Source organism: Mauremys reevesii, linkage group 26 (genome assembly GCF_016161935.1).
Source record: "Mauremys reevesii isolate NIE-2019 linkage group 26, ASM1616193v1, whole genome shotgun sequence".
Lineage (NCBI taxonomy): Eukaryota > Metazoa > Chordata > Testudines > Geoemydidae > Mauremys > Mauremys reevesii.
Window position 1 is genome coordinate 11,892,529 of NC_052648.1, and position 24,200 is coordinate 11,916,728.

At 46.7% G+C, this 24,200-nt stretch overlaps 1 protein-coding gene and 1 long non-coding RNA gene across 15 annotated transcripts in view; one reads left to right on the top strand and one right to left on the bottom strand.

The window, feature by feature from the left end:
* TCF3 (transcription factor 3) overlaps positions 1 to 24,200 on the top strand; it is a 117,598-nt gene that overhangs the window by 63,276 nt on the left and 30,122 nt on the right. For 11 of the 14 annotated variants that reach the window (XM_039515237.1, XM_039515238.1, XM_039515234.1 and 8 more), the window contains 4 exons: positions 2,024 to 2,097; positions 4,001 to 4,097; positions 16,834 to 16,901; positions 22,068 to 22,197. In XM_039515237.1, the coding sequence (XP_039371171.1) occupies positions 2,024 to 2,097; positions 4,001 to 4,097; positions 16,834 to 16,901; positions 22,068 to 22,197 (369 nt within the window). Of the gene's footprint in view, positions 1 to 2,023; positions 2,098 to 4,000; positions 4,098 to 10,332; positions 10,467 to 16,833; positions 16,902 to 22,067; positions 22,198 to 24,200 lie in introns of those variants that run through there. The other 3 variants (XM_039515233.1, XM_039515240.1, XM_039515246.1) reach the window with 2 other exon arrangements.
* On the bottom strand, positions 2,858 to 9,522 carry LOC120391535. The gene is made up of 3 exons (XR_005591382.1): positions 9,452 to 9,522; positions 4,767 to 4,954; positions 2,858 to 2,917 (listed from the first exon to the last, which is right to left on the bottom strand). It is a non-coding gene; the product is annotated as an uncharacterized LOC120391535 (long non-coding RNA).

Sequence of the window (24,200 nt, forward strand, 5' to 3'; positions counted from 1 at the left end):
TGCTTTAGATGAATGTGAATTTTTAATGTCAACATCTCTTTAAATGGCGCCTTTTTGGTCAAGTGCAAGGTTTGAAACAGTGAAATTGGAGTTAATGAGCGAGTCTGTTTGATAATCTAAAAAGCTGATGATTTATGGAAAAACATTGCCATCTGGGTGCAATGGCTGTGGGGGGGTGGTGCAATTGTTTTTGAAGTGTTGTGTCAAATGTATTTTTTATATATAAAAATGTATATTCAGAAAGGACAACATGGTTGTGAAACACTTTGTGAGCTGCTGCACATTGTGAGCAGTTTTATGTATGCAGTAATTTTAAAAAAAATTGTGTACACAGCTAGACTGGGATTTTCAAAGGAAACTATTTGGAGTTTAGAAGCACAACTGTTTTGAGAGTCTGAGGCTAGTGCTCCTAAATCTCCTACTGAAAATCCCTCCCCCCCTCCCCCCCCCAAGTACCAACTTCCATTGAAATTCAGTGTAATTTGGGCACTTAAATTTGTTAGACTACTTTGAAAATCTCAGCCCTACAGTTGTGAAGTTCATAAACTATTGAATTGACCCAGTACCATATAGAATACATACTGCCTTGTTAACCATGGAGGCAGCCTTTGGACAAAGGCAGAGGTATTTTGTCTCTGTATCTAGCTGACTCTCAAAGCCCTGGCGTTAACTGCCTATCTTGATGGGAACCCCAGCCACAGTCCCACCCACTCCAAGAGATCAGCTTTCCTAAACTAACCAGTGATCTTTCAGTAAGTGAACCAATACAAACCTCCATCTAAATGAAAAGTGGCCTCTGCCTTGTGTCTTTTGAGGCATTTCTGGGTTTACCGACAGTCACTTTCAGCAACGTAGTTCTTGTAGTGTGAGCCTTCAATCATACCTAGCATTGCCCATAGTTGGCGTTAACAGCTGGAGCATTAGGCCTGTGCGGCCAGTAAAGCCTATTGAAATCCGTTAAAGGCCTTGTCTCCACAGGAAAGGAGTTTTTTGTGTGTAACCTTTGGTGTGGATTTAAGCCACTATAGTTACGCTGGAATAGGAGTGCCCACAGTGGGGTTATGCCACTATAAGTAGCTTGGATTCAAACTAGTTTGTCACTTGGAAGGGGTTATAGCAAAACTGAAAAAGTGCTCTCATGAGTGTGCACACAAGGGGCAGCGCCTGCTGTGTAACTGGTAACTTTCCTGTGTGGAGTTTATTACCTACACAGTCGCCAATAAGTCATGTTAGGTGTTGGTTTTTTAGAGGGGGAGGTTTGGGGCTTAATTCTATTTGCAAAGGATTCTCGTGCTTAATTCAACTAGAGAACGTTCTGACCAAACTTTTTGTGTTCAGGTGCTGCTCATGGGCTAGGGACACAGCTTTATGCCCCCCTGGGGTGAATAAGTTTCACTCAAACAGGCATGAAAATGCAAAGGGTGAGGTTGTGTCTAGGACAGTGCACACCAACAGCTCAAGCGATGGTCTCATTTAGGCTGGTGCAAATCTAGGTTAACTGGGCTGAAGGTAGAGTTATTAGTTATTCCTGGATCTGTACAACTATGAAGGAGAGCAGAATTTGGCCCTGTGAGCAAACAGTTTCAAGTGCAGTTGTTCAGCTGACGTACAGTTCTTCTCATTGACATAAATTAGACCAGCTGGGAGCCAGGGGGCACCTGCATTGAGAATTTTAATTTGTAGTCCTCTTAAATGTTGACCTCCTAGGAAGACCAGATTTACACACTATCTCTTGAATCGTGCAAAGTTAAAAAACACTTCCCCTTCCCACCCCATTCGCCATCCCAGGTTCTGGAACATGTATACAGACGACATAGGGCTTGCTTTGAAGCTCACTAAATAAGCTTTCAGCTCTCAGCTGAAATGGGGAGGTTCAGGGAGAGGGTCGGCCACAACGAGTGGAAATGGTTTATTAATGAAAATATTGTTTTGTTTGTAGAAGGAAGAGTTAATTTTGAGAGGACACCTTTGAGGGTTTGCTGATAAAGTAAAAGTAACCTTTGTTCTTCCTGTTTTTTGCTAGGTTTGGATGAAAGACCAGGATCAGGTTCCTGGGGTGCAGGAGATCAAAACAGCTCCACATTTGACCAAGGAAGGGTAAGGATGAAGCATAAACAGAGACCTTAAAACAAAAATAAACAGGGTCTTTATGGTGGTTTCTCAGTGTGTGTTCATGCCCAGTCGGTTTTAACCTGCAAACGTTTTGCTTGTCATTCTTGTGCTAGAGCCTCAGCTAACCCCCTCAGAGAGGTCACTTCTGCAGTCACTCTGCAGTGGTGCTGGATGAGAGAAGGTTTCTCTCTCTATTGCTTGACAGCAACATACCCGTAAAGCCCTGCCGGCCTGGGCAAACGTTGTGGCAGCTTTTCTTGCAAACCTTCTCCTTGCTTGAAAAGTGCAGTGTAGTTTAACCTGCACCTGAATCAGTGTTGACGTGGCTTGTCCAGACAACCCCACACTTCCTCACCCGTGCTTGGACTTGCATTTTAAGTTGTGGGGGAATCAGTAGTTCCTGATGGCTGAGTGAGGAGAGCAGGAGTGTCACTTTGGCTCTGAGTCAAGCATTTTTAGCTGGGCATCTAGCATGGATTACTACCATTGTACTTGGCACTCCAGCTTGCTCACCCTCTTACCTACCCCACGTGATGGAGGAGAGAGGCTGAAATGGGAACGTAATAATAAGGCCCCTAAAACGGCAGCTAGAATTGGCAGCTGATGGTGCCAGGTGTCCAACCAGAACACCCCCAGCCCGCTTGGAGTAGCCTGGCTCTGGAACCAGACTCCATGGTCAGTCTGGGTGGGGGATCTGCTGCCACCCCGTTAAGCCTGCTGCTGCCAGAACACATTGAGCTTCTGTATCATCTCCCAGCTTTGTCAATGCCCATGATGAGCTTCATCCCAGAGGTATTGGAGGTGCCTGTGTAAGAGAGCGGGTTACAAGGGTTACAGCCCAGCAGATTGACACGAGCGCTCAGGGAGGGAATGGAAAGCAACGGGAGGCGGGAGGAAGAGAATTGGAAGTGTTTGCAGGGAAGGAATTGAGGCTGTGACAGCATATAACTGGGGCCCGAGGAGGGGAAGAGAGAAAAGACATTAACTTAATTGAAATGGTGTTTTTTTGACAGATGCTCATGTTTTAATGGGTTTATGTGATTCGTTTTCACAATGGCACCGTTCCCTTCCCTTAGGTCAGCGATGAAACAGGCACCACATCGTTTCTCATTTTTATAGACCTCCCCTCTTCCCCCCACCCTCGCCCCTTATGGCTTTGGGGAGGGGTGGGCTGGGTGAATTCTATGGCCCGTTTCTCCCCTGAACAGGAGTTATTGCTCGCACGGTGCCTGCCAAGTGTCGAGTTCCTTCAGGACGGGGGCGAGTTGGGTGGGAGCTGCCAGGGTGGAAGAGCATTTTGTTTCTCTGCAGGGAGCAGTTTTTGTGGCTCTTCCCCAAAGCAGCCCACTGCTCTGGAAGCACTGCTGGGACCTCCTGCTGTCCCTGGGTGCTGAGACGTGTGAAGAAGGGAGATGGAGAAGCCAGTGCGTTACTATCCTACTCCTTTCACCCGTAGCTGGGGGTGGATGTTGGACTGAATCTTCTTGTGATCTGGAGTTTGGCTCCCCATATCGCTGCTGTCCCCTTTCTAGGGTGAACCAGGCTAAAACTCGCAAGTGCAGACACCTCCGAACCGTGTGTGTTTGGGGGCAAAGGGGGAAGCAGTTTGAAATCCAGAGCCAAATGTTGTGGTTTGGGTCCTTCTTTATTTAAACCCAAGTTGCATAAAGAGAATGAGATCTGGATTTTGCTCAAGCAAGCTTCCAGGTGGCACAACTGACGTGACTCTGGTGCTTTTGATTCCCATGCTAGCTGGGGGAGTGCCCAATGGCAGGCCTTGCCCTGGGAGTTCTCTACTCCCCACTCATCCATTGAACAAATAAAATAAACCCTAACTTCCCTGTGACAATCTCCCATGTACAATCATTCCTGTTTTGTGTTACATTAGCAGGGCTATGGTGAAGGCGCCCATTATGGAGAACACAGGGACCTATCATCTCACAACAGCATATCTTCATCACCATTCCTGGGGTCTGGACTAGTAGGTAAGTACTGCGTGCCGTACCTCCGAGCAAGGCTGTCGGCCTACGTAATGCAGGGGAATTAAAAAACTTAATGAGTGTTTGCACAGACGATCATCATTCACCCAGACATCACCAAAAGTTGCTGTTGTCAAACCTGCGGCTGAATGAGCTGCTATCCAGGGGCTCTGCCAATGTTTTATGGATGCACAAGGGCCTTTGTCTTTTACATGGTGGTGGCATTTTTTTGATCTATCACAGTAGCATCTAGAGTCCCCAGCAGAGATCAGGGCCCCGTTGTGCCGGGTGCTGCACAGACACATAATAAGAGAGTCTCTGCCCTGAAGAGCTTACAATCTAAATAGCCCAGATAGAGAGAGGACGGGAGGGGAAACCATCCAAGAGAGGAGAAGGGATTTGCCCAAGACCAAAGAGGCAGGAACAGAACCCCATTTTTCAGAGCCCTGCTCCATTAAACCAAGCTGGTGTTGTGCGCTCTGGTGAGTTGTTGAAGTCGGAATACAATGGCATGGGGTCTGATAGGGGCCCTTTTCCTAGGCAGGGAGGTAAGTGCACATCTGGAGCTGTAAATCTGCATTAGATGATGAGATGTGACTGCATACAAGAGCTGGTGGCTGTTTTCTGCTCTCCTGCCTCTCCCCGCCCCCGTCGCCACTTGGACATTTTACTAACCTGCACCATGGCTCAAAAGACCTTCCTTTCTTGCCCGTTTCCACTCTGGGCTTGAAGTGACCAGCCTGGAGTCTCGTGCTTTGCACGAGGGCTGTAGTGCGAACTGGTAGTGTTGGTGTGTGGGAGAGCCTGGTTTTGTTCCCGGTCTGTCTTGACATGCTGTCCAGAGTGCAGGATGCTCAGACAGCCTGGAAGGAAAGAAGCACCATGTATATTGCTCAACACTGGCCCCTCCAGTTGACCATGGGGCATTGATATCCACCCTGGATGGTGAGCTCCTACTTGCACTTGCGCACTCCTAGAAGGGAAGTTGGTTTTGTTTGAAGGAGCCTTTTTCCACGGGGGCCCTGTTTGGCAGGTGTGACCTGCAGGGTGTTCCTTCACACCGCGACTACTGGGCCACCAGGTAGTGGAGACGATGGGGGATTCGCTAGTCTCGCCTGTGTGGCAAGTGCTCTGCACTCCTCTAACCTGCCCCCCTGGCCCCCATTTGGCGCATGAGGTCCCCCTCGCTTTATTTCCTGCTCTGTCTCCAGAGGGGCCAAGACACTCACTGAATTCTGCTGAGGACCCAGTTCTTTCCCTCGTGCTTCTCCATCCGTCTGGGTCAGGCAGCAGTAAGGGGACCACACCTCTTCAAGCTCCTTGCTCCTGCTGCCAAGCTAGCTCCTGCTCACGTCCCTTCTTTCCCCAGAGACGGTGATTTGCGCACAACTGGGCATAAGAAGGATGCGTGACTATTTACCCCCTTACCTCTTCAGACCCGGGGGATTAAGAGCAGAAAATATCCATCCTGAAGGGCTTAGAGAGCTTCTAATTACATTAGGCAAGGAATCAGGGTTAGACATCCCCTCCTTTCCCTTAGCAGCAGTTTTTAAAACCGTCCCGTTAACGTGGCCAGCTGAGGCGGGTCTGGGAGTGGGGGAGGAAGGCTATTACTGGCAGTGGCCTTTAGTGAAAGGGGAGGGGGAGCTGTATTCTTTAAAAGAAAATCCCTGCTAAAATCAGTGGTTCCTCCTTCTCCAGAGCGAGGTAGAAAGCAGAAGAGAAGGACCTAATAGATCTAGGAAGCAAATGTTGGCCAATTTCCTCCTCCTGCTCTGTATGTGGTGGAAGAGGGAAGCTGTCAGATCCAGGCCACCAGGCTGTCTGGAGAGCCAGTCTCTATCTCCAGATGGTTATTTCCACACCGTGGTCAAAAGGGGAACTTCCGAGTTAAGTCTCCGGGGTCCCATCCAGAGGAGGAAACGAAGATTTAGTTGGTGTTGGTCCTACTTTGAGCAGGGGATTGGACTAGATACCTCCTGAGGTCTCTTCCAACCCTAATCTTCTATGATTCTAAGAGCGCCTCTGAGCTATTTCCTTGTTGGGTCAGAGGAGGTGGCTTCTTGCTTTCTGACCTGGAGGATGTAATAAAAGCAGAGGTAGAGTTTCTTAATGACAACAGGGAAGTCTGCGTGAAATGCTTCAGGTTTGAGGGAAGAAAACTAACTTTATGTGCAAGAGCCAAACTCTGTTCCAAGTGTTGCCTCTGGCTAAAGGTGGCATAATTCCTAAGATTCCTCATGGAGCAGGTGAATAGGAGCTGCTGCCTTAAGGAAGAACAAGAAGGTTTCAGCCCCAGATGTCTGCCCCTGTGAGATGTTTTGCCCGAAAGATAGGCTTCCTCTTAAAGGACAGAACTCCAGGTTTTTTGCTAGCACATCAGATAGTCCCCTGGTTCCACTGCATACCCAATCAGCCTCCTACGTTCATGTTACTTGGGCCTGGGCTGATGGGAGTCTCCTTTAGCTGTCACTAGCACTTAGAGCTTGCATCCCCTCTGAATGTCTGTCCGTAGCACCCAGAGCCCTACAAACTCTGAGTGGGTCCACCTGATGAGGGGTCATTGCTCATTACGGAACTCTTGAGGATTGTGGCTTGATCCAGCTCTCCCAATTCAGTGATGAAAAGTCCTAATCTTCCAGGAGCTTAGGAGACTGGGGACAGAGGCTGCATCACTGGAAATGAGGACGGGACGTGGGGGGAGAGAAACTGGTTTAGAAAGGGAGGGGGGAAATCTGAAATTTCAGTGTTTTCATTCCCAAACTGAAATGATTAAAAAAAAAAAAAATTCATGAAATACTTTCCCCAAAAAATTCAAAATTTTGTTCCTCCTTTTTGCCACTGGATGTGATAGGGTGGCTGTGCTGGGGCAGGGGTTCTTCTCTTCTCTCTCTTGCGCGCCCCTCCCCCCAAAATTCTGAAAAGTTAGTGGCGAGGAAGAAAAAAGAGAAATGGAAAATGTGTGGGGGGGGAAGCCCTGGATATCCTTTATTCTATTGCATTGAGACGCGGGAAGGTGGAAGAAACAAAAAATGAAATTTTGAAATCTAAATTTTCCAGATTCTGGAAAACTAAAGTTTGTGTGTGTGTGTGTGTGTGTGTGTGTGTGTGTATAAAAACAAAAATACAGCAAACTAAAAAGAACAAGTTTCCAGTTTGAAAAAAGATAGATTTTTTTTGTGTGTGTTATGGATGGGGTTGGGGCAGGGAGGAGAGCTTAGAATGAAAAATGTACCAGCTCTACTAATAACCCAGATGGGCAGAAGATGAAAGGGTGTAGATAGGATGATACAAGCAATGTGGGGAGAGAGAGAGCAGAGAAGGATGTGAGATCACTCTCCCAGTTGGCCATCTTCCAGTCTCTTTTTCAAGAGTGCAGTTAAAATCCATTCCAAAGTCTTGCTATCTTTATTTCCTCCAGGAATGCCAGAGTGCTCTAAAAGAGACTCTCCTTTCAACAGGAGCACATTCTGGGCTAGAAATTCCAACACTGAGTGGGATGGGTAGGGGAAGTCTAGGCTGAGGATGCTCCACAAATGAACATCTTCCGGATTCTGGTTTGAGAACACTCGGGGATTGTGGCGTTTGGGCAGCTGTCAGTTTGCATGCCATAAAGTATAGGGCAGCCCCTCTGCCATGGACAAGTGGATGCAAGAAATGGTAACTCCTGCAATTTTCCCCTGGGTGCGTACGGTTTCCCAAACTGCAGAGCGCTGCCCCACAGGCTTCAAACTTGTCCACTGAAGCATCTGACAGTGGGACCAGCAGTTTTGCGTGCGTCTGCTAGCGATGGAATGCAGTCAAGCCAGTGCTGCTTTTAAAAATAAATAACAATATTTTTTGTTTCTGCTCCATTTTCTACCTGCCCCAAAGAAAAATGGAGAGGCAAGAGGCACCTTGACACAGAAAGCGTTAGGCAGGCTTCTAAGCCTGTAGGAATTCAGCACCGGAGAACCCCATCAGCCTGAGCTTCAGCAAACTTCATGAGCTCTGTCAATATTTGGACTGCATAGCCAGGGGATCCCGAAAATTCCTTTGATTCATGCACCTATGTTGGCCAAATTATCCATTATGGCATCTGCATGAAGATGAGTGGAGCAGTGATCACCTTCTTTGGAATAGTGGAGGATTTGCCCATCCCGAAGACCTGGATGGCAATCTGTCTGGAGCTGGTTCCTGGGAGGAAGCTATCGGATGCAGCCCTGGTGTCCGTGATGTGGTCGCTGCAGTCCCATGAGCTCATGTCTAAACTTAAAGGAGAACGGTTTAATCCTAGCTTGGAAAGTCATGCAGTTTTGGAGCAATAGTGGACACCAGCTGCAGAAAGGGGTGTTTTTTCCCCATCAGGTATTGGGTTTTGTGACACTCCATTCTGCAGCTCCAGCAATACCGACGACAGCTGCGATTCAGTCTCCGCTCAAGCTGTGAGGATCCTTGGTGTCATGCATTCAGTCACTCCCAGACCCACGTTGCATCGGAGACTCCTGCAGTGACTGCTGCAAACAAACTGTTCTAGGTGAGCCAAGATGTGGAGAGAGGTTCAGATACTGCAGGAAGAAATGGCCATTTCAGTGGAAGAAGGTGGATGCTACACAACAGCATATCCGGGCACATTAATCCATTTTTCTCGCTGATGCGTGAGGACCGAGGGCTGGAGTGGACAGACGGACCGAGTAGGGTTTTTATGTTATGGACACTCTGTTAATAGGAAGTGATGATTGTTCACAGAAATGTTGCAGCACATGTGTGTTAGGGAGAGCACATGGCTTTGTGAAAAATCATCATTGGAAAGACATGACATTACAACATGAAGCTACCGGGGGTGAGGGGGGAAGGTTGCATGAATCGCAGCTGCTCCAGGAAGCAGTGGCTCCATGTCAATGGATGGAACTTTGTCTGTTATATCCAGGGCAAATGTGTGGGATTGTCGGAGTGCCACCGTGTGCCTCCAAACAGCGCATGTCCTCTTTCTCTAGACAGAGAATGCCAGAGGCCATGAGAGTAGGTGCCCTTTCTGAACACTGAATGAACCCGCCTTGTGCATTTCTTACCATTGCTCCAAGTTCCCTGAACTGTCGGTGTGACCAGGCTAACGCAGGCAGTCACGATGCCCAGAGAGCAGTGCATTAAACAAAATGTGAGCTGCTCGGCTAATCTGTGTTTTCGCTAGTTTGGCAGGCCTGAGACAGCATTGGGTCTGTCAGTGTAACCCTAATAGACTGCCTGATGGAGGATGTTTGGCCTTTGCTAGCCTCCAGGAGGTGTGTTGCTTCTACCATGTGCTCTTGAGTAATGTGAAATATTGGTGTAAAACGTGAGAGATTTAATATCTGAAAGGTTTGTGAGATGGGACTTCTTACCAATGGGTCTGAGTGTGGTAAGCACTTGAGGCACAAGTAACAGGTCAGTGGCATCTTTAGGTGCCTTTTCCCTGTTGCCTGATCATCCAGAAGGGGGGAGGGATAGCTCAGTGGTTTGAGCACTGGCCTGCTAAACCCAGGGTTGTGAATTCAATCCTTGAGGGGGCCACTTAGGGATCTGGGGCAAAAATTGGTCCTGCTAGTGAAGGCAGGGGGCTGGACTTGATGACCTTTCAAGGTCCCTTCCAGCTCTAGGAGATTGGTATATCTCCAATTATTACCTTTATTACCTATTACCAGAAGTAGTCCAGGTCCCAAGAGTTGCTGTGTTGAAGTCTCCACAAAGTCAGAAAACACCTTGCATAAAACGTAAAGCTGGTGTTGGCATCGTCCTCTGTGCCATCGTGAATTGTGGCAACGGTTGCCTTGGTGGCTTCCTCATCTGAGGAGAAGTTTAGAACTTTGGACCTTTGTTGTGTAACTTTTCGCCTGTTACTAAGGTAAAGTGGTGATGAGCCTCTCTAGCGTCTGCCCCCAGGTTTACCAGACTCCCTGTCGCCACCCAGATCAATGTCATTTCTGTCATTGAGGGGCAGCATGGCCTGATTGATTCGGGGGTGAGGGGGATCTGGGTTCTAGTCCCAGTTCTGCCATATGACCTTCCCCTCTCTCTGCCTGTCCCCCCTTCCACCCATTGTCTATTTAGATGATTAGCTGTGTGGGGCAGGGACTGTCTTGCGATGGGCACGTGCAGCATCTGACCTTGGCTTGCCCCTCTAGCTGCTGCTGGAACACAGACGATTATTAATCATTCTCCAAAAAGGGAAGGAGGGAGAGAGCACATTCTGTAAACTGGCCGTGAGCGGAGCAGTAAAGATTTGTGCTAAACTTGTGAGCTTTGCAGTTGCCAGCGCTGGGTGTTGCCTTCTAAGACGTAAAAGATTTTCATCTGTAACAGCTCAGTGGAGCTTCCTCTGCAGCGTGGGGACCGGGTCACCTGCTGGTTTGAACTAGAGTAAGTGGTGGATTCTCTGTATCTTGAAGTCTTTAAATTAAGATTTGAGGACTTTAGTAATTCAGCCAGAGGTTAGGGGTCTGTTACAGGGGGAGATGAGGTTCAGTGGCCCACGACGTGCAGGAGGTCAGACTAGATGATCCCCTCTGACCTTTAAAGTCTGAGTCTAAAGTCTTTAATCCTATTGGGCTAATGGGAAGAATTTTCTGCATGCTAATAGAACGTGTTCTGCTTTAGCACTGGTGGTCTAGAGTGGATATGGGGCACTGGACTGTGAATCGGGAGGCTGGGGTTCTGTTCCCAGCTCTGTCACTGACCTGCTGTGTGATCAGGCAAATCTCTTCCCTGTCTGTGTGCGCCTCTGTTCCCCCTCCCACGCTTGAGCTGTCTGTCTGGTCTACTTAAGAACGTAAGCTCTCCGGGGCAGGGACTCTCGCTCTGTGTACGGATGGCACCTAACACAGATAGGGACCGTGCTTTGTGAGGCCTTTAGGTGTTATAACACAAGTAAATAATAGCTCCAGAGGAGGGATTTGCATGTCATTTGACTGGTATAGCATTTCAGATTGAACATTCCTGATGTGTCTGGTCTTCCCTGGTTTTCTAGAGGGCTTCTTGAGCACCCAAGGGCACGCACAGGTGAGCGCGCTCACAATCGTCATTGAAAGGAGCAGTGTGCGTGTTAAACTGGCTGAACAAAAATGACCTCGCCCCTTCCACACATTTCTGAGTTTCCGGCCTCCTGTCTCTTCTGGTGTCTGCCTTGGAGAAATACCGACGTGGATGGCCAGGCCTGAATTTCTAATGGGGAGGAAATCTGGGACGAGACCCCCTTTTGGGCCATCGCAAAGAAGCAAACAAATGGCACAAGACCAATATTGGGGCCTTCAATCCTTTAAAAGGAATCACAGCCCAGTCGTCTCTCTTTGCCATTTACAGACCCTTGTGGGGCAGAGGCGGGGTGTGAATCCTAGACTGGTAGGGCCCTTCTTGTTCTTGAACCTGCTAATCCGGGGGGGGGGAGCTCTTCTAAAAGCAATCTTTGAAATCAGTTGCTCTGTTCACCATTCACCCTCAGTGAAAGGGGGAGTGGGGGAAATTGTTTAAACAGCAGGGAAACTGATAAGCCATAACAGATTTCTTTCTAGTAATTATTTCTAGTAATTAGCTTCTTTTCAGAGAAGTGTTTCTAATCGGGTGTGCATTGTGAGCTATTGTGAATTGCATTCTTCCTGGACAATGGTTTTAATCTGCCCATGGACGTGGGGATGTGACGACTCCCATTTTTTAAACTTTTTTTTAAATCACTCCCTGTGCTTTACCTCCCCTCCCCTCCCCGCAGGAAATAATTCTAATAGAATTACTGGAGTCAGAACAGATATATTTTTAATTCCTTCAATCTTGCTGTGTCAGCACTCGGTGTCGTGGGTTGCTGTGTTCATTTTGATGGGGAAGGGGGGAGTACGCATGGCACTGTAGGGAGTGATAGAGGCTGTACCGCTTGCTTCTGGGGCTTGGTGATTTGAAGGCATCCATGTGTGAATTCCCAGGGGCCTGGCAGAACTGCAGGATGTTCCCTGGCTGTAAGCACCTGCACTTTGCTGGGGAGGCTCAGCTGCAAGTCCACAGAAAACGCAAATAGCCTTTACTTGGCTTGTTCCTATGCACTTGTTCCTATGTGCTTGTCCAGGGGCAGAAACACTGAAATGGCATGTTTGTTTAAACTGGCTGTCCTGCTTGCGTTGTTGTATGTGAGACACTGTGCATGTCCGGGGTGTGTGTGTGAAAGTTGCTGCACGATATGGCTCGGCATCCTGCTTAGTGACATGCCTGCAAAGGTGCTTTCAGTGTAAGCCCTTATTTTCAGGGTTTGCCGATGTCGGGATAAATAACCGTCTGGGATGAAGCTTCCTCTTCTCAGTCCTTGTCCAGAAGTGAATTCAAATGTTGCTTTTTTTAAAGAGAGAATCTGCTTAGCTGTTTGCAAGCAGAGAATGGAAATCTGTCTGGTGGGTGTCTTAGAAAAGCCAAAGTTACCTGAGCGCTGATGCACACGGTGTTACGTTTTAATTTCAGAGTAGGCATGTACATAGTCCTTCGGGCAAGGGCCTGTCAAGTTTGGGGGGAGGAAATCGATTGAGAAATTGCTTATTATAAACAGGTGAAAATAATGTACTGCAGACCCCTCTCTGGCAGACTTTTGTGTGAGCATGTGCACGTGTGTATGCAGGAGCTCGAGAAATGTGGAAGGGGAGTGCAGGGAGCTGGAGGAGAAATAAAGGATGGAGAAATGACAAGAGTTTTAAACACTTGACATTCCCAGGTATAAAACATTTAAGCACTTAAAATCTTTCCATGTGGCTAAAAGTCTCCCAATTCTCCCTCCATTACCTGCCACCCCATGAGTGTTGTCCCCCTACCGCTTTCTTCCTCTACGCGTGCATGCTCACTCCATAGACCTGTCCAAGTCTACCGAAGTAGAACTCGCTAGTTTTGAGTCGCGTACGATCTGTCAGAGCAGGGCTCCTCTCCTGTGGGCCTTACGTACCAGCCTGATTCAAACTTTTGGCCTTCCTTCAAAACCCAGAAATGTAAAGCCTCTTTTTGAAGAGAGAGTGACTGTGGCAGCTGAGCTTCAGGGGACTCACCCCCAGAAGAATTGCACCATTTTAAAAAATTCTGCCACTTCAAACACCCTCCGCCCCTGAAGTTAAGATGGCTGGAAATATTTAAGGCATCCAGTTCCCGCTTCCAACTGATCCTTCTTTTCTCAGTGCAACCCCACCCAATTTACATTGCCTACCCAATCTCAATTTTGCCTCCTAAAATTTGCAAAAATGTGCAAAATTAAAAAAAAAAAAGTATTTAGCGGATCTGTTTCCAGCATCTTCTATATTTTTCAAGGATTCTTAACACTGGGGACTGTCTGTCAAATTTTTGTAACCAAATGTAATATTTTGGGAGGAGGTGGGAGTAAGGATTGAGGGTATAAACTGTACCCCACTGAAACATGCTTTAGTCCTCGTTTTTGTTGGTGGGTTTTTTGTGAGCGCTCGGCATGGTCCGGGGAGGGGGAACGGGGACTGATTGCAGAGAGCAGAAACAATACATTGTTTCTGTGGTCCCCATGGAAATGTTGGCTTTTTCTGTACAACTCATCAATAGAACAGTGGGTGAATTTCAAAACTCTAGATATTGTTAAAATCAGGAAGACTTTGTCAACATACTAATATTCCCCCTCCCCCCAGTGAATCAGATTTATTGCCTTAATTGCTGACGGCATTAGACTCTACCATCTCTTGTGCTTCCCGAGAGTGGTGTTGCTTTATTTTTCTGTCTCGCTGAAAACGGAAGCGTTTTCAACCACCAAAGTTGCTTTCAAACAGAGTCACTTGAATCCATGAAAGCCTGTGCTGAAGCTGCCTGTTGTTTTTCAGTGCCCCTTTGTCCTGCCAAATCCCTCACTGTTGATGGCGTAGAATAGGTTGCTAGTACCTAGCCATATTCTGAGGTAGCTGCTGGACAGGAGCGAGGGATTCCTATTGTAAGATTTAAAAGTGTGGCAATTTCAGCCCTAGTGTATGAATGTACATGCATGTGCATGTTCTGAAGCTTTGGAGAGAGTCAGACAGAAATGTAACATTGTTTGCAAAAGAGATTGCAGTTTTAATCTAGTGTGCAATAATTTCCTTTTGCCTTGTGTGCATTAGCATATTTGATTTTAGTGCTGTTCGTTCCCTTAAGATCGTAGCGCTACCTGATACTTGCTTTAAAAGTCTCTTAACCAACAAAGCGATACATGTAAACAGCTATATATTTGCAGTGAGGGAAGCTTGTCAGTTGCTTATCAGATAAAGCGTTCTGGAATTACCCTGGTTTCCCTCTGATTTAGGACTAAGCATGATCTGCCTGACACAACCTGTTGAGTTATTTCTGTAAAGTTTCAGCGTCTGTAGCAAATATAGCTCTTAAGCTCTTTTAAAAATTAGGTCATTTAAGAGATCCACCCTGTGACATTTTGACCTTTTGTTTACTTAACATTTAAGCCTGTGGAACAAAATAGTAACATGGGCTGGAGTATTTTACCATCCTTAACTGTAAGTTAGGTGCATTGAGTACACCTGGTTTTGGAAGAAGTGACAACATGCCGTCACAGGGCAAGGGCAAGGGCCTGCAGAGAGGAACGCAGGGACCAAGTTGAATGCTGTCTCTGCTGGAAGTGACCTGAGTCTCTCTTGCTGGGTGGGCTGTTCCTAGCCCCCCAACCCTTTTCTGCAGGTAGGTGGGTTCAAGGTTCATGCAGTCAGTCTGATGCTGTCGGAGGTGGGAGCAAACCATTAGCACCTGTGGGGTTCCAGATAAAATGAGACTGCCATATAAGCCCCCTTCTGGCTTTTCAAAACCAAGTACCATCCTCCTTGGTCCTCACCACCTGCCTGTCTCGAGAAGCATCCGAACACACACACACTGGCCTCTACGCACCTTAAGAGAAAAAACCGATTGGGAGAGTTCTCTTCCTCACCCGGTTTGCTCCCAGCAGAGAGATCCTCTGTTAACTAGGGAAAGGATGCGTCTTTAATCATGTTAACTCCCCACCAGGCTACAGTGTAGCCAGTTACGCCACTTCACATGTGTCAGCCTGCGTCCTAACAGAGCTTTTCTATTCACTAACTAGATCGGGTATGTCTTGGTAAGCAGAAATGTTGGGGTTTTGCCAAAGCGTTTGAGAGTTCTCTCCTTATTGGAAAGGGGAGATTTGGCTGAATGAGGACTGCATATAGAATTGAATGTGTTCAGCATCCCTGCTGAAGCTGCCTCTTGAGTCGTGTAGACCCAGGGGATACAGTGCTGATGAGCTTGTTTGGGTTTGCGGGACACCCACTCTCCCCCGTTCCCTAGGGGCACTCGTAACAGGCTGAAAACTTTCTCTCAGAGCTGATTTTCAATTAAAGGAAAAAATCAGTTTTCCATGGAAAACTTCAGCTGTTTGTTTAAAAAACAAACACATGAAAACGCAAAAGTTTTTCTTTGCGTCGACGTAGACACACATTCCACTTAGATCAGTGCGTGCCCAGTGCACGCGAGCCAGAGACGTTTGCCTAGCAGTACCCACAGAGGGGCGGCGCGCATGCCTCCTGACCCCTCCCCTGGCTATTGGATGTTATGCTGCCCCAACCCCCTTCAGTTCCTTCTGATGGCCCATGGCTGGAGCTCCATGTGGTTGGAACCTCACAATTAGTCTTATTGCCTGGTGGAAGTTACATTTCAGATGCATCATGCTCCCATTCTCTATGGGCCAAACTCCCTGGGCAGCATTGTGGCCATAAAACTGCCATGATGCACCACCTCTCCTCGACAAGAGGAGACATGGATGACCTGGGAGAGCGGTGACCTGACCAGTGAGCCCAGCCCATGCAGTGCTACAGCAGCATTTCAGAACTGAAATAATTCTGTCTTCAATTTTCCACTGAAAACACACAATTTTCTGCAGGGAGGGGGAGAAACAACACCCCGTTTCCCAGCCAGCTGTATTTTTAATTGCTCCCCCCGAGGCAGGCTGCCAGTGTTCACTCAGTGGTGGAGGGAGGGTGGATTTAACCTTTTTACCAGGGCATATCCCCTCGGTGATCATCGGCTAGAAAGAGAGGCTTTTCATTTCAAACAGACTCCTTCAGTGGTAGGAAAGGTCCTGGATTTCCTCCCAAAGCATGGAAGTTGTGAACGCCTGAGTTCCTCAGGTTTGAATGGGAGGTCAGAATTCTCGGAGAAATACTTGCCACTGAAAAACTATCCCAATTTCTGGAGGTTTAATATCCAAGGGGAAAAAATAATTTCCCTTCCCCCCCCCCCCCCCCCCATGAGTTTGAATTCAGCATTAAATTCTTGCACTGATAGCAAACCAAAATGGCTTTTGTTTTTTGCTGTTTGGAAAAATACCTGCCGATTCTGTTGGTCAGCCATGCATAGCTTTTGCTTTATTCTGTCCCTGGTTCCACCAAATTTGGATAGCTTTTTTTAGTTTATCTGGAGGGTTTTTTGTTTTGGTTTGTTTTTTTCTCTCTATTCTGAAACTGTCAGTTTCCATGGCCACGAGCGGTTCCTGCATCATTGCAATTTTTTTTTTTTAAAAGGACCAACTGAGCCCTGCTGTTCTTGAAGGTAAAAGATCTCCTGTTTTTGCAGCAAACTATTATCTGCTTCAGTTGACATCCTGATGAAGGGCCAGAGAAGCCAAAATTTAAAGATGGGATTTGTGCCCAAATAGCAAAGGCTGCGTGAGCTAGAGTGAGTGAGTGCAGCTTTGTGGGTGTGTTCAGCCCCTTCTGTACATTTATACAAAATGCTGTTTGTTTTCCTTCACCTTTAGGGAAGAGCGGTGAAAGACCTCCCTACTCAACGTTCAGCAGAGACACAGGGATGCCAGGACTAAATCAGGTAATCATCATCATCATCAATACAAATGCTTTAATTAAAAAAAAAAAAACAATGAATTTGGGGGAAAACAGTTCAAGAATAAGGATTGAGTTTTTCAAAGTAAATTGGGGGTTTTAGATACTCATCGTCCATAAAAATTAAATGTGAGACTGCTTTTCAAATTTCAGCCAGCGGCTCTGGTTTCAGTCTTGTGTGTGAGGTTTAATCAGAAGTGTTGAGAGAGTTTCAGGCCCTGACTATACACACAAATTACACCACATTTTTTAAACCTGTTTAGTTAAACTAATACAAAACCCTGTGTAGACTCTTATTTTAGTTTGTGGCTTATTTCAATTTAGCTTAAACCTGCTTCTAACAGAATTAGGTTAAATTGATATAAAGCCTCTTTATGTTGCTTTAAACGCCCGCACAGCCTTTTACACTGGTTTAACTAAAATGATTTAAAGTGACGCCTTTAAAGTGGGGTAACGCTGTGTGGAAAAGCCCTGAAGCTGCCGAAGGGTTTATGCACCCAGTTCCCATTAAAATTAACGTGGGGTTTGGTATGCAGATCTCTTGGGAAATCTCAACCTAAATTCTGAGTGCTCCTCTCTGTTTTCCTGTTGCATTCCTGTCTTCCTTTTACCCAGGGTTGGCTCAGTAAGTCCCATTGTGAAACTCATGGTTTTTTAAATGCCTAAAAATTAGAGCAACATAATTTGCTAACTTTCAAGAGAAAGGGGAACTTGCTCTCATAATGGGGAGGGGGGGAGACCTGCTTTAAAGCCCCATTCTGCATGCACAGTTTTTCCCTGAGGAGGGAAAGAATGAACCCCACATGACAGATGGGAGTCTCGTTGCCCAGTGTTCGACTGGAAGGTGCTCGAAGTATGTCTGTGCTACGACTGGGATTGCGCCTCCCAACCGGTGTCAACTGACATGTGCTAGCTCTGTTGGAGCTCGCATGCTAAAAATAGCAGTGTGAACCCTGCACCATGGGTGGTGGCATAGGCCACCCAAGTCCAGACCCAGGAGCTCGGGGCTAGTGTGCAGGGGCCTAGCCCAGGCTGAAAACAAAGCTAGCCTGCAGCTGTCTAACCAGCTGAAATATGGGCCCCAGTCCTGAAGTGCACTTCATACAGGTAGGTCCCTGCACCAGGAATCGCAGTGGGGCTGTGCTTGGCTCACATGTGGATCTTACAGTGGGATCGGGGCCGTAGCATGTGCTAGGTTAGGGGTGACCTGCTGACATCCTTCCGTATAGGGGGAGGCCCTCTAGCTGGAGCTAAGTTATCCAGCCTCTTGCTGCCAGCCCCCTAAGTTAACTCTTTGGGGAAGAAGTGAGTCCCCCAGCTCAGACCTGCGTTACCAATGCTGCTCCTTGTGAACACCGAGTCACCACTCTGGTGCTTTACAGAGTAAACAGTCCGGCCATTGCGTTCACTGGAGTGGCTGTTGGCTGGGCACCTTCTTTTATAAAGCCAGTGTTTTAATTTTACACACATTTTTCATAATTTCCTCTTCTCTGAACTGAGGATGTTTCCTTTGCTGAAACAGCTGTGCTGTTTGGCTGTGCCAGAGTGGATTTAATTTACCACTGAAGCTGCTAAAATAAAAATGGGACAGATGCCAGGCCTTGCTTTTTAATGTTATGATTTTGTTGAGGTTTTATGGGGAGGGGGAGGAGAGGAGGAGAATGGGGGGGGGATATAGGGTAACAGAAAGGGGGTGGGGGATGGTCTTGCAATCTAGAGGAGGCCTCTCTAGCCTGGAAGTGTCGAGGGGGAGGATGGGTTCAGATCAGATAGCAGTCCACAGGAGGAGACCATTTGCTGAAACTCTCGTGGTCTGGTTGATAGAGGATAGACACCAAAATTCTGTTGTAATTGAACATCAAGGAGCCAAGCGGCTGGTCTGGGAACAGTTGTTACTGTTGATTTGGTTTGTGCTGAGTTTCTAACCTGCCTGGCGGGCCGGCTAGCGTCTCTTCTAAAGCTTCTGAGAATTGTTGCACAGCAGATGTATTGTGTAGGCTCAGTCCTCGGAGGGACTGGACAGGGAGCTTCAGAGAGGAGCACATTCCTCTCTAAACCACCCAGCTCTGCATGCTCCAGATGGGGGGAGGGGGTCTCCAAGCTGCTCTTTCGTTTAACCCTTAACTACCCAGCAACAGTACAGGGAAGGGGATTAGGTGGGGGAGGGGCAAGGAAGGAGACTCACTAATTCCCTCAGAAGCTACCTAGAAACCAGGGCACTATTTTACCAAAACAATTGAACTACCTGTTTAAGGAGCAAAACAGTAACAACTAGCGGCGCTAGCCCTTTGTAATCTCCTCTGGGATGCTTAGGTTTTCACTTTCCTTGGCTCCGTGGTGTGTAGCCTTTTCACACAAAGGTAATATGACCAGTGGAACAGATTGCAAGAATTTTTTTACCAGCTGTGAATACATGATCTTCCCCCAAGCCCCCTTTCCAAGGAGACTGGGTTCAGAGCAGTCTGTTTTTTCAATAGCCAGCTATAAACATTTTCCCCAGTTTCCGAAAAGCTTGAAATCCTCCTTTATTGCAATTTAGCAGCCTCAGAAGATGCACAGGGAATAATCTTTTATTATTTCTAGGCCCCCTAAAATTCCAAATAAATATAGTAAACCTTTCTCCTAAGCTAAATCAAACAACCTGCTAAATACGTTCCCTACTGAGTGCTACGCACGGGCTTCCCCCTCTTAAACACGCAAAGGCACTTTGGCTTGTGAAACTCGTACTGTGTGCAGGGAATGCTGGGTTTGCGCTGTTCTGCACAGCTTCCAAGGTCAGTTTGTCTAAACAGCAGAGGAGTTTTTCTCTTTCTTTAACAAGGAAAAAAGAGGGGGTTGAATTTCCTTATGTACAGCAGAGGAGGAGAGGCTGAGAGAGAGTTATTTTAAAAAACAAACCCAACCCAACAGACTGTTCGGCTGCAGCGTCGGGTAGGCTGGCATTTGGGTTAATCATCGCTTCAGACTGCACCGATGCTGTTTGTGAAAGCTCCCCACCAGCAATGCTCCTGGAGATGCAGTATGGCACAATGGATAAGGCACTGGCGCACCTAGGTTCTGTTCCTGACTCTGCCACCGGCCTTCTGGGTGACCTTGGGCAAGTCCCTTTCTGTCTCTCTCTGCATTTCTGTTTTCCCATCTATCAAATGGGGGTATTGGTACCTAACTCCTTTGTAGATTTGGAGATGAAAAGTGATATGGAAGAGCTGGATATTATTATTGAGAGGCAGTTATTACCTTGTGCCAACACAGCTCCTGTTCAAGGCAGGCGTTTTATTTTGAAAAGCTCCCAACTTAAATCTTTCCTGCTAAACTCTGTTTACAATCTGTGACACCTCCAGCTGCTTGTGAAGTGGATTGTGGGGATTGAGAGGGAGCTTGCAACCATTGGCCTTTCATCAGCTGGGAGGCAAGAAACAGGCTGAAGCAGTATAGGTATTTGTGGTGCAGATTAGTCACAGCAAACACTTTCTGTTTACATCAAACCAAGCCAAAATACTATTTTAAAAGCACAAACCTCTCCTGTCTTATCCCCCCTGGCCTTAGTGAGCAGTGAAGTTCACTTTCATCATCTGCTACCACAGAAATGATGGTGTAATCAGCAAATCTTGGGCCTTCATTAGAATTATCTTTAAAGCCAGAAGGGACCATTCTGACCACTTGCGTACCATAGGCCAGGGAAACTCACCCGATCATTCCTGCATCCCTCCCATGGCTTGTGTTTGAGTTGAAGCATGTTTTTAGAGAGAGTGAGTGAGTCAATCTTCATGTAAAGACTTCACGTAATGGGGAATCCATCAGGCCAGTTGTTCCAATTGTTAAAATCCACATACTGTTAAAAGTTGCATCTTCTTTCTAGCCTGAATTTTTGTTGCTTCAGCTCCCAGTTGTCTTCAGAAGACACTCTGCTTGAAATGCCTTACGGGAGCCTGAGTTCCAGCGGGATGGGCGCTCAGCGCTAGCTGAAAATCAGGCTCCTTTAATGCGTCTGTCACGTCTGAAAATTCTGGCTTTGGGTTGTAAATTGGGATGGAGGGTGGGGTGGGGAAGAACTTCTGGTTCTAATGGAATTTCCGAAGTAAAAATAAGTCTTTGGCAGCCTAAAAACCTAAAAGGCATTTAACCAGGGGTTAACTACTCTGCAGAGTAAACAACTGAAACAGAGCAGGGTAGGAGTCAACAGTTCAGCCTACTGAAAGGCTATAATAATTCACATTCTAGTAGCACCCAGCAGCCCCATCTGAGATCAGAGCCCTGTTGTGATGGGAGCTGTATGTATGGATCATCAGAGACAGTCTCTGCCCTGAAGAGCATACAGTCTAAACAGACAAGGCAGATAAAAGGAAGGGTTGTTATCCTCGGTTTATGGAGCGGGGACTGAGGCACCGGGAGTCTGTGGTGGACCAAGGTACCAGCCCAGGTCCTGAGTGCTGTTGATCACAATACCATCCTTCCTCTTGTCCTTCGACTCAGTAGCCTTGTCTGTACTAAGCTGCTTGGGAAATCTTCCACTTTGGGCTTCTGCAGTGGCTATTGTCAGGCGACCTGCAGCACCAGTATTGCTGCTGTCAACCACTTCTGTTGCCAGGAGCTTTTCTCTCCTTCAGTGCAGGAGCAGGTTTTTTTTGGGTTTTTTTTGTTTTTTTTAAACCATGGTGTCTCCTAGGCCAGTTCTGAGCCAGGTTAGACAACACACTGATAATAATGTGGATACCCCATCTCTTAGCTCTGCCACTATTACTATCCTGGTGAATCTTCTTAGTAGTCCCAGTGCGATGCCTTAAACTGCAAAACTGTCCTTTCTCTTATACAACTCTGCACCATCACCCACAAGCGGCTGTAGATGCAGTCAATTGACTGCAAATTAGGTAGACATCTAGGTTCTGTCATTTGTGCTCAGTTAATTGCACCTGTAATTTTGCACCCACAAATAATTGGGTGCAGATTTAGAGCTTGGAGTTCAGGCATCTTTGGTGAATGTGACTAGAGTTCCTTTTTTTTGGATGGCTTATTTGTTTTTGACTTTTTTTTTATGGCCCGTTGGTTTGATTTTAGTTTGAGGTGCTCAAGGCAGATTCTGTTCTGTCTCAATTACTGTGATGGTTTTACAGCATAATTACATGGAAGGGTTTGTGTGTCTTCTTCTTTGCAGACTGGTTTCCTGCCCAGTGAAATGGGAATTGCAAGTCCAACCACACTTTCCCCCACAGGGGTGAAGGGAGGGTCTCAGTATTATTCTTACCCAAACAACCCTCGTAGGAGAAGTGCTGACAGCAACATAGGTAAGTCACAGTGGATGTCCCTCTGGTGTAGCAGTGCTGATTGTGAGATAATGAGACTAGGGTGCCTTCTGTCTTGATTTGCACTTCAAATTTTCTGTGGCCATAGAAACGCTCTACTGGCTTGATGCCATTCATGATATAGAAGTTAGGTCCGTGTTCTCAGAGATCCGTGCACGAATGCTGCAGGGTTACATAGATGTGGATCTGGCAAACATTTGAAAAATTAAGGTTATGTAGAATCTTAGCGATGTGTGATATCCTCCACTCTGCTGGCAAATACCCGCCAAGATTGTAAAGTGTCCAGTGATTTTGGTTGCCCAGCCTGACAGTTTTCTAGTGGGCAGGTGCTCAACACTTTCTGAAAATCAAGACCCTGTAAGATGTCTCCAGTTGGGCTCTCAAAATCACTAGTCACATCTGAAAATCTTGGCTGCCATGTGAGAATGCCCCTCTAACCTGTAATACTATTGCCTCTGCTCAAGTGCCCTTTATATAAAAGCTACTGCCCGTGAACATCGGCTGCCAGGAGTAATATAGTAACAACATAAGTAATAAAGTAATACGGTAAGCAGCACAAAGTCCTGATTATCAGATAATCATGTACCTGAGGAGTTTGAAGGCACCGAGTTGAAGGTCTTGTCTACACAGGCAGTTGTTCCTGAGTAACTCCAGATGTGGACTCTTATTCTGGAATAAGAATGCCATGTTCTTGTTTAAACTCAATCTAACATGATTTAAACTAAACTGGAACAAAGTGCTCTTATTCTGGAGTAAATGTATCCACACATGGAGTTACTCAGGAACAGCTATTGTGCTTTAATGAGGATTAAGGTAGGGTGTCAATTTAACTTTCAAGTGTAGACAGGCACTCATGCTCCAGTGCTGATGTTATCTGGTCACACCCCACCCCATCTGAAATTGTTTTATTGCTGCTATTTTTGTCTTTGCACTGCAAATGGAGCCAGATGCGATATAAAACTACATGCTGTTTTTTCCAGTTATTTTTAGAAAGGGGAATGCAGGTGAGGGTATCTGCTTTGATATTCAAAGCTTGCTTAATTGTGTAAGAATTTCACTGTTTCAGGTTTTCAGATCCACCGTTTAAATGGATTGAGTGGTTCTGTGTTATGAATTCTTCTCCTAAGCTAGAATATGTCTGGGCACGGTCCTTCACGCCACGCTCAGCGCAGCAAACGTGTTGCATTTAGTGTCTAAAACTCTCACCTCAGACTAGGATTAGCCTTAATTCTTAACGAGAAAATCCCTAAACCCTTAGCCTGAGCTTCCACTTGAGCTGGCTGCTTCTAGGGTTTTTCCCCTAAAAATGCCCCTTCCCACTATACCCCATCTCTTGCCTTAAAGATGCTACACTGTTTATCCCCCTGATTTGGATCTGAGACCCACCTCTTCTGTCTTCTTGGGTGAGTCAGTACAGTAGCCCTCCATCTGTGGGTAAACTCCTAGAGCCTGACATCCTATCACAGTGCACTTTGCTAAGCACATTCCTTTTTAAGGAGCAAATGACCGATGAGCTCACTTGTGTTTTAGGTTGCAGGGTGAGCCAAACAAACATTGCATGGTTTGATTCTTTTCCCTTCTCCCAAACCCTCCTTAATGAACCTATTGGCACCCTTTCCAAAAATCAGGAGATTATGCAGGGCCTTTTATCCTGGGATAAGTGAGTCCCTGTTGTCACGGCAGTGGTTAAAGAGGGGCTGTTTTAATGGTCTCAGGTCCATTTCTCCCAGGAGAACTTTGCTGTAAAGAGAACAAGCAGAAGACAGGAGCAGTCCACCCTGAGACATAGCGTGTTGCAATGTTCCAAATCAGTTTCCTGTTTTACAGCATTACTGAGGAGTTGTAATCAAAGTGGTGCACTTAATGCTGTGTCTTAGCCACACTTTGTGACTAGCTTCCAACACCCAGTGGGGCTTCATATCCCAATAGTGTCAGCAGCCAGCCTGTAACTTACCCTTTCAAAAGTGGTTTCATATCCTCCGTTC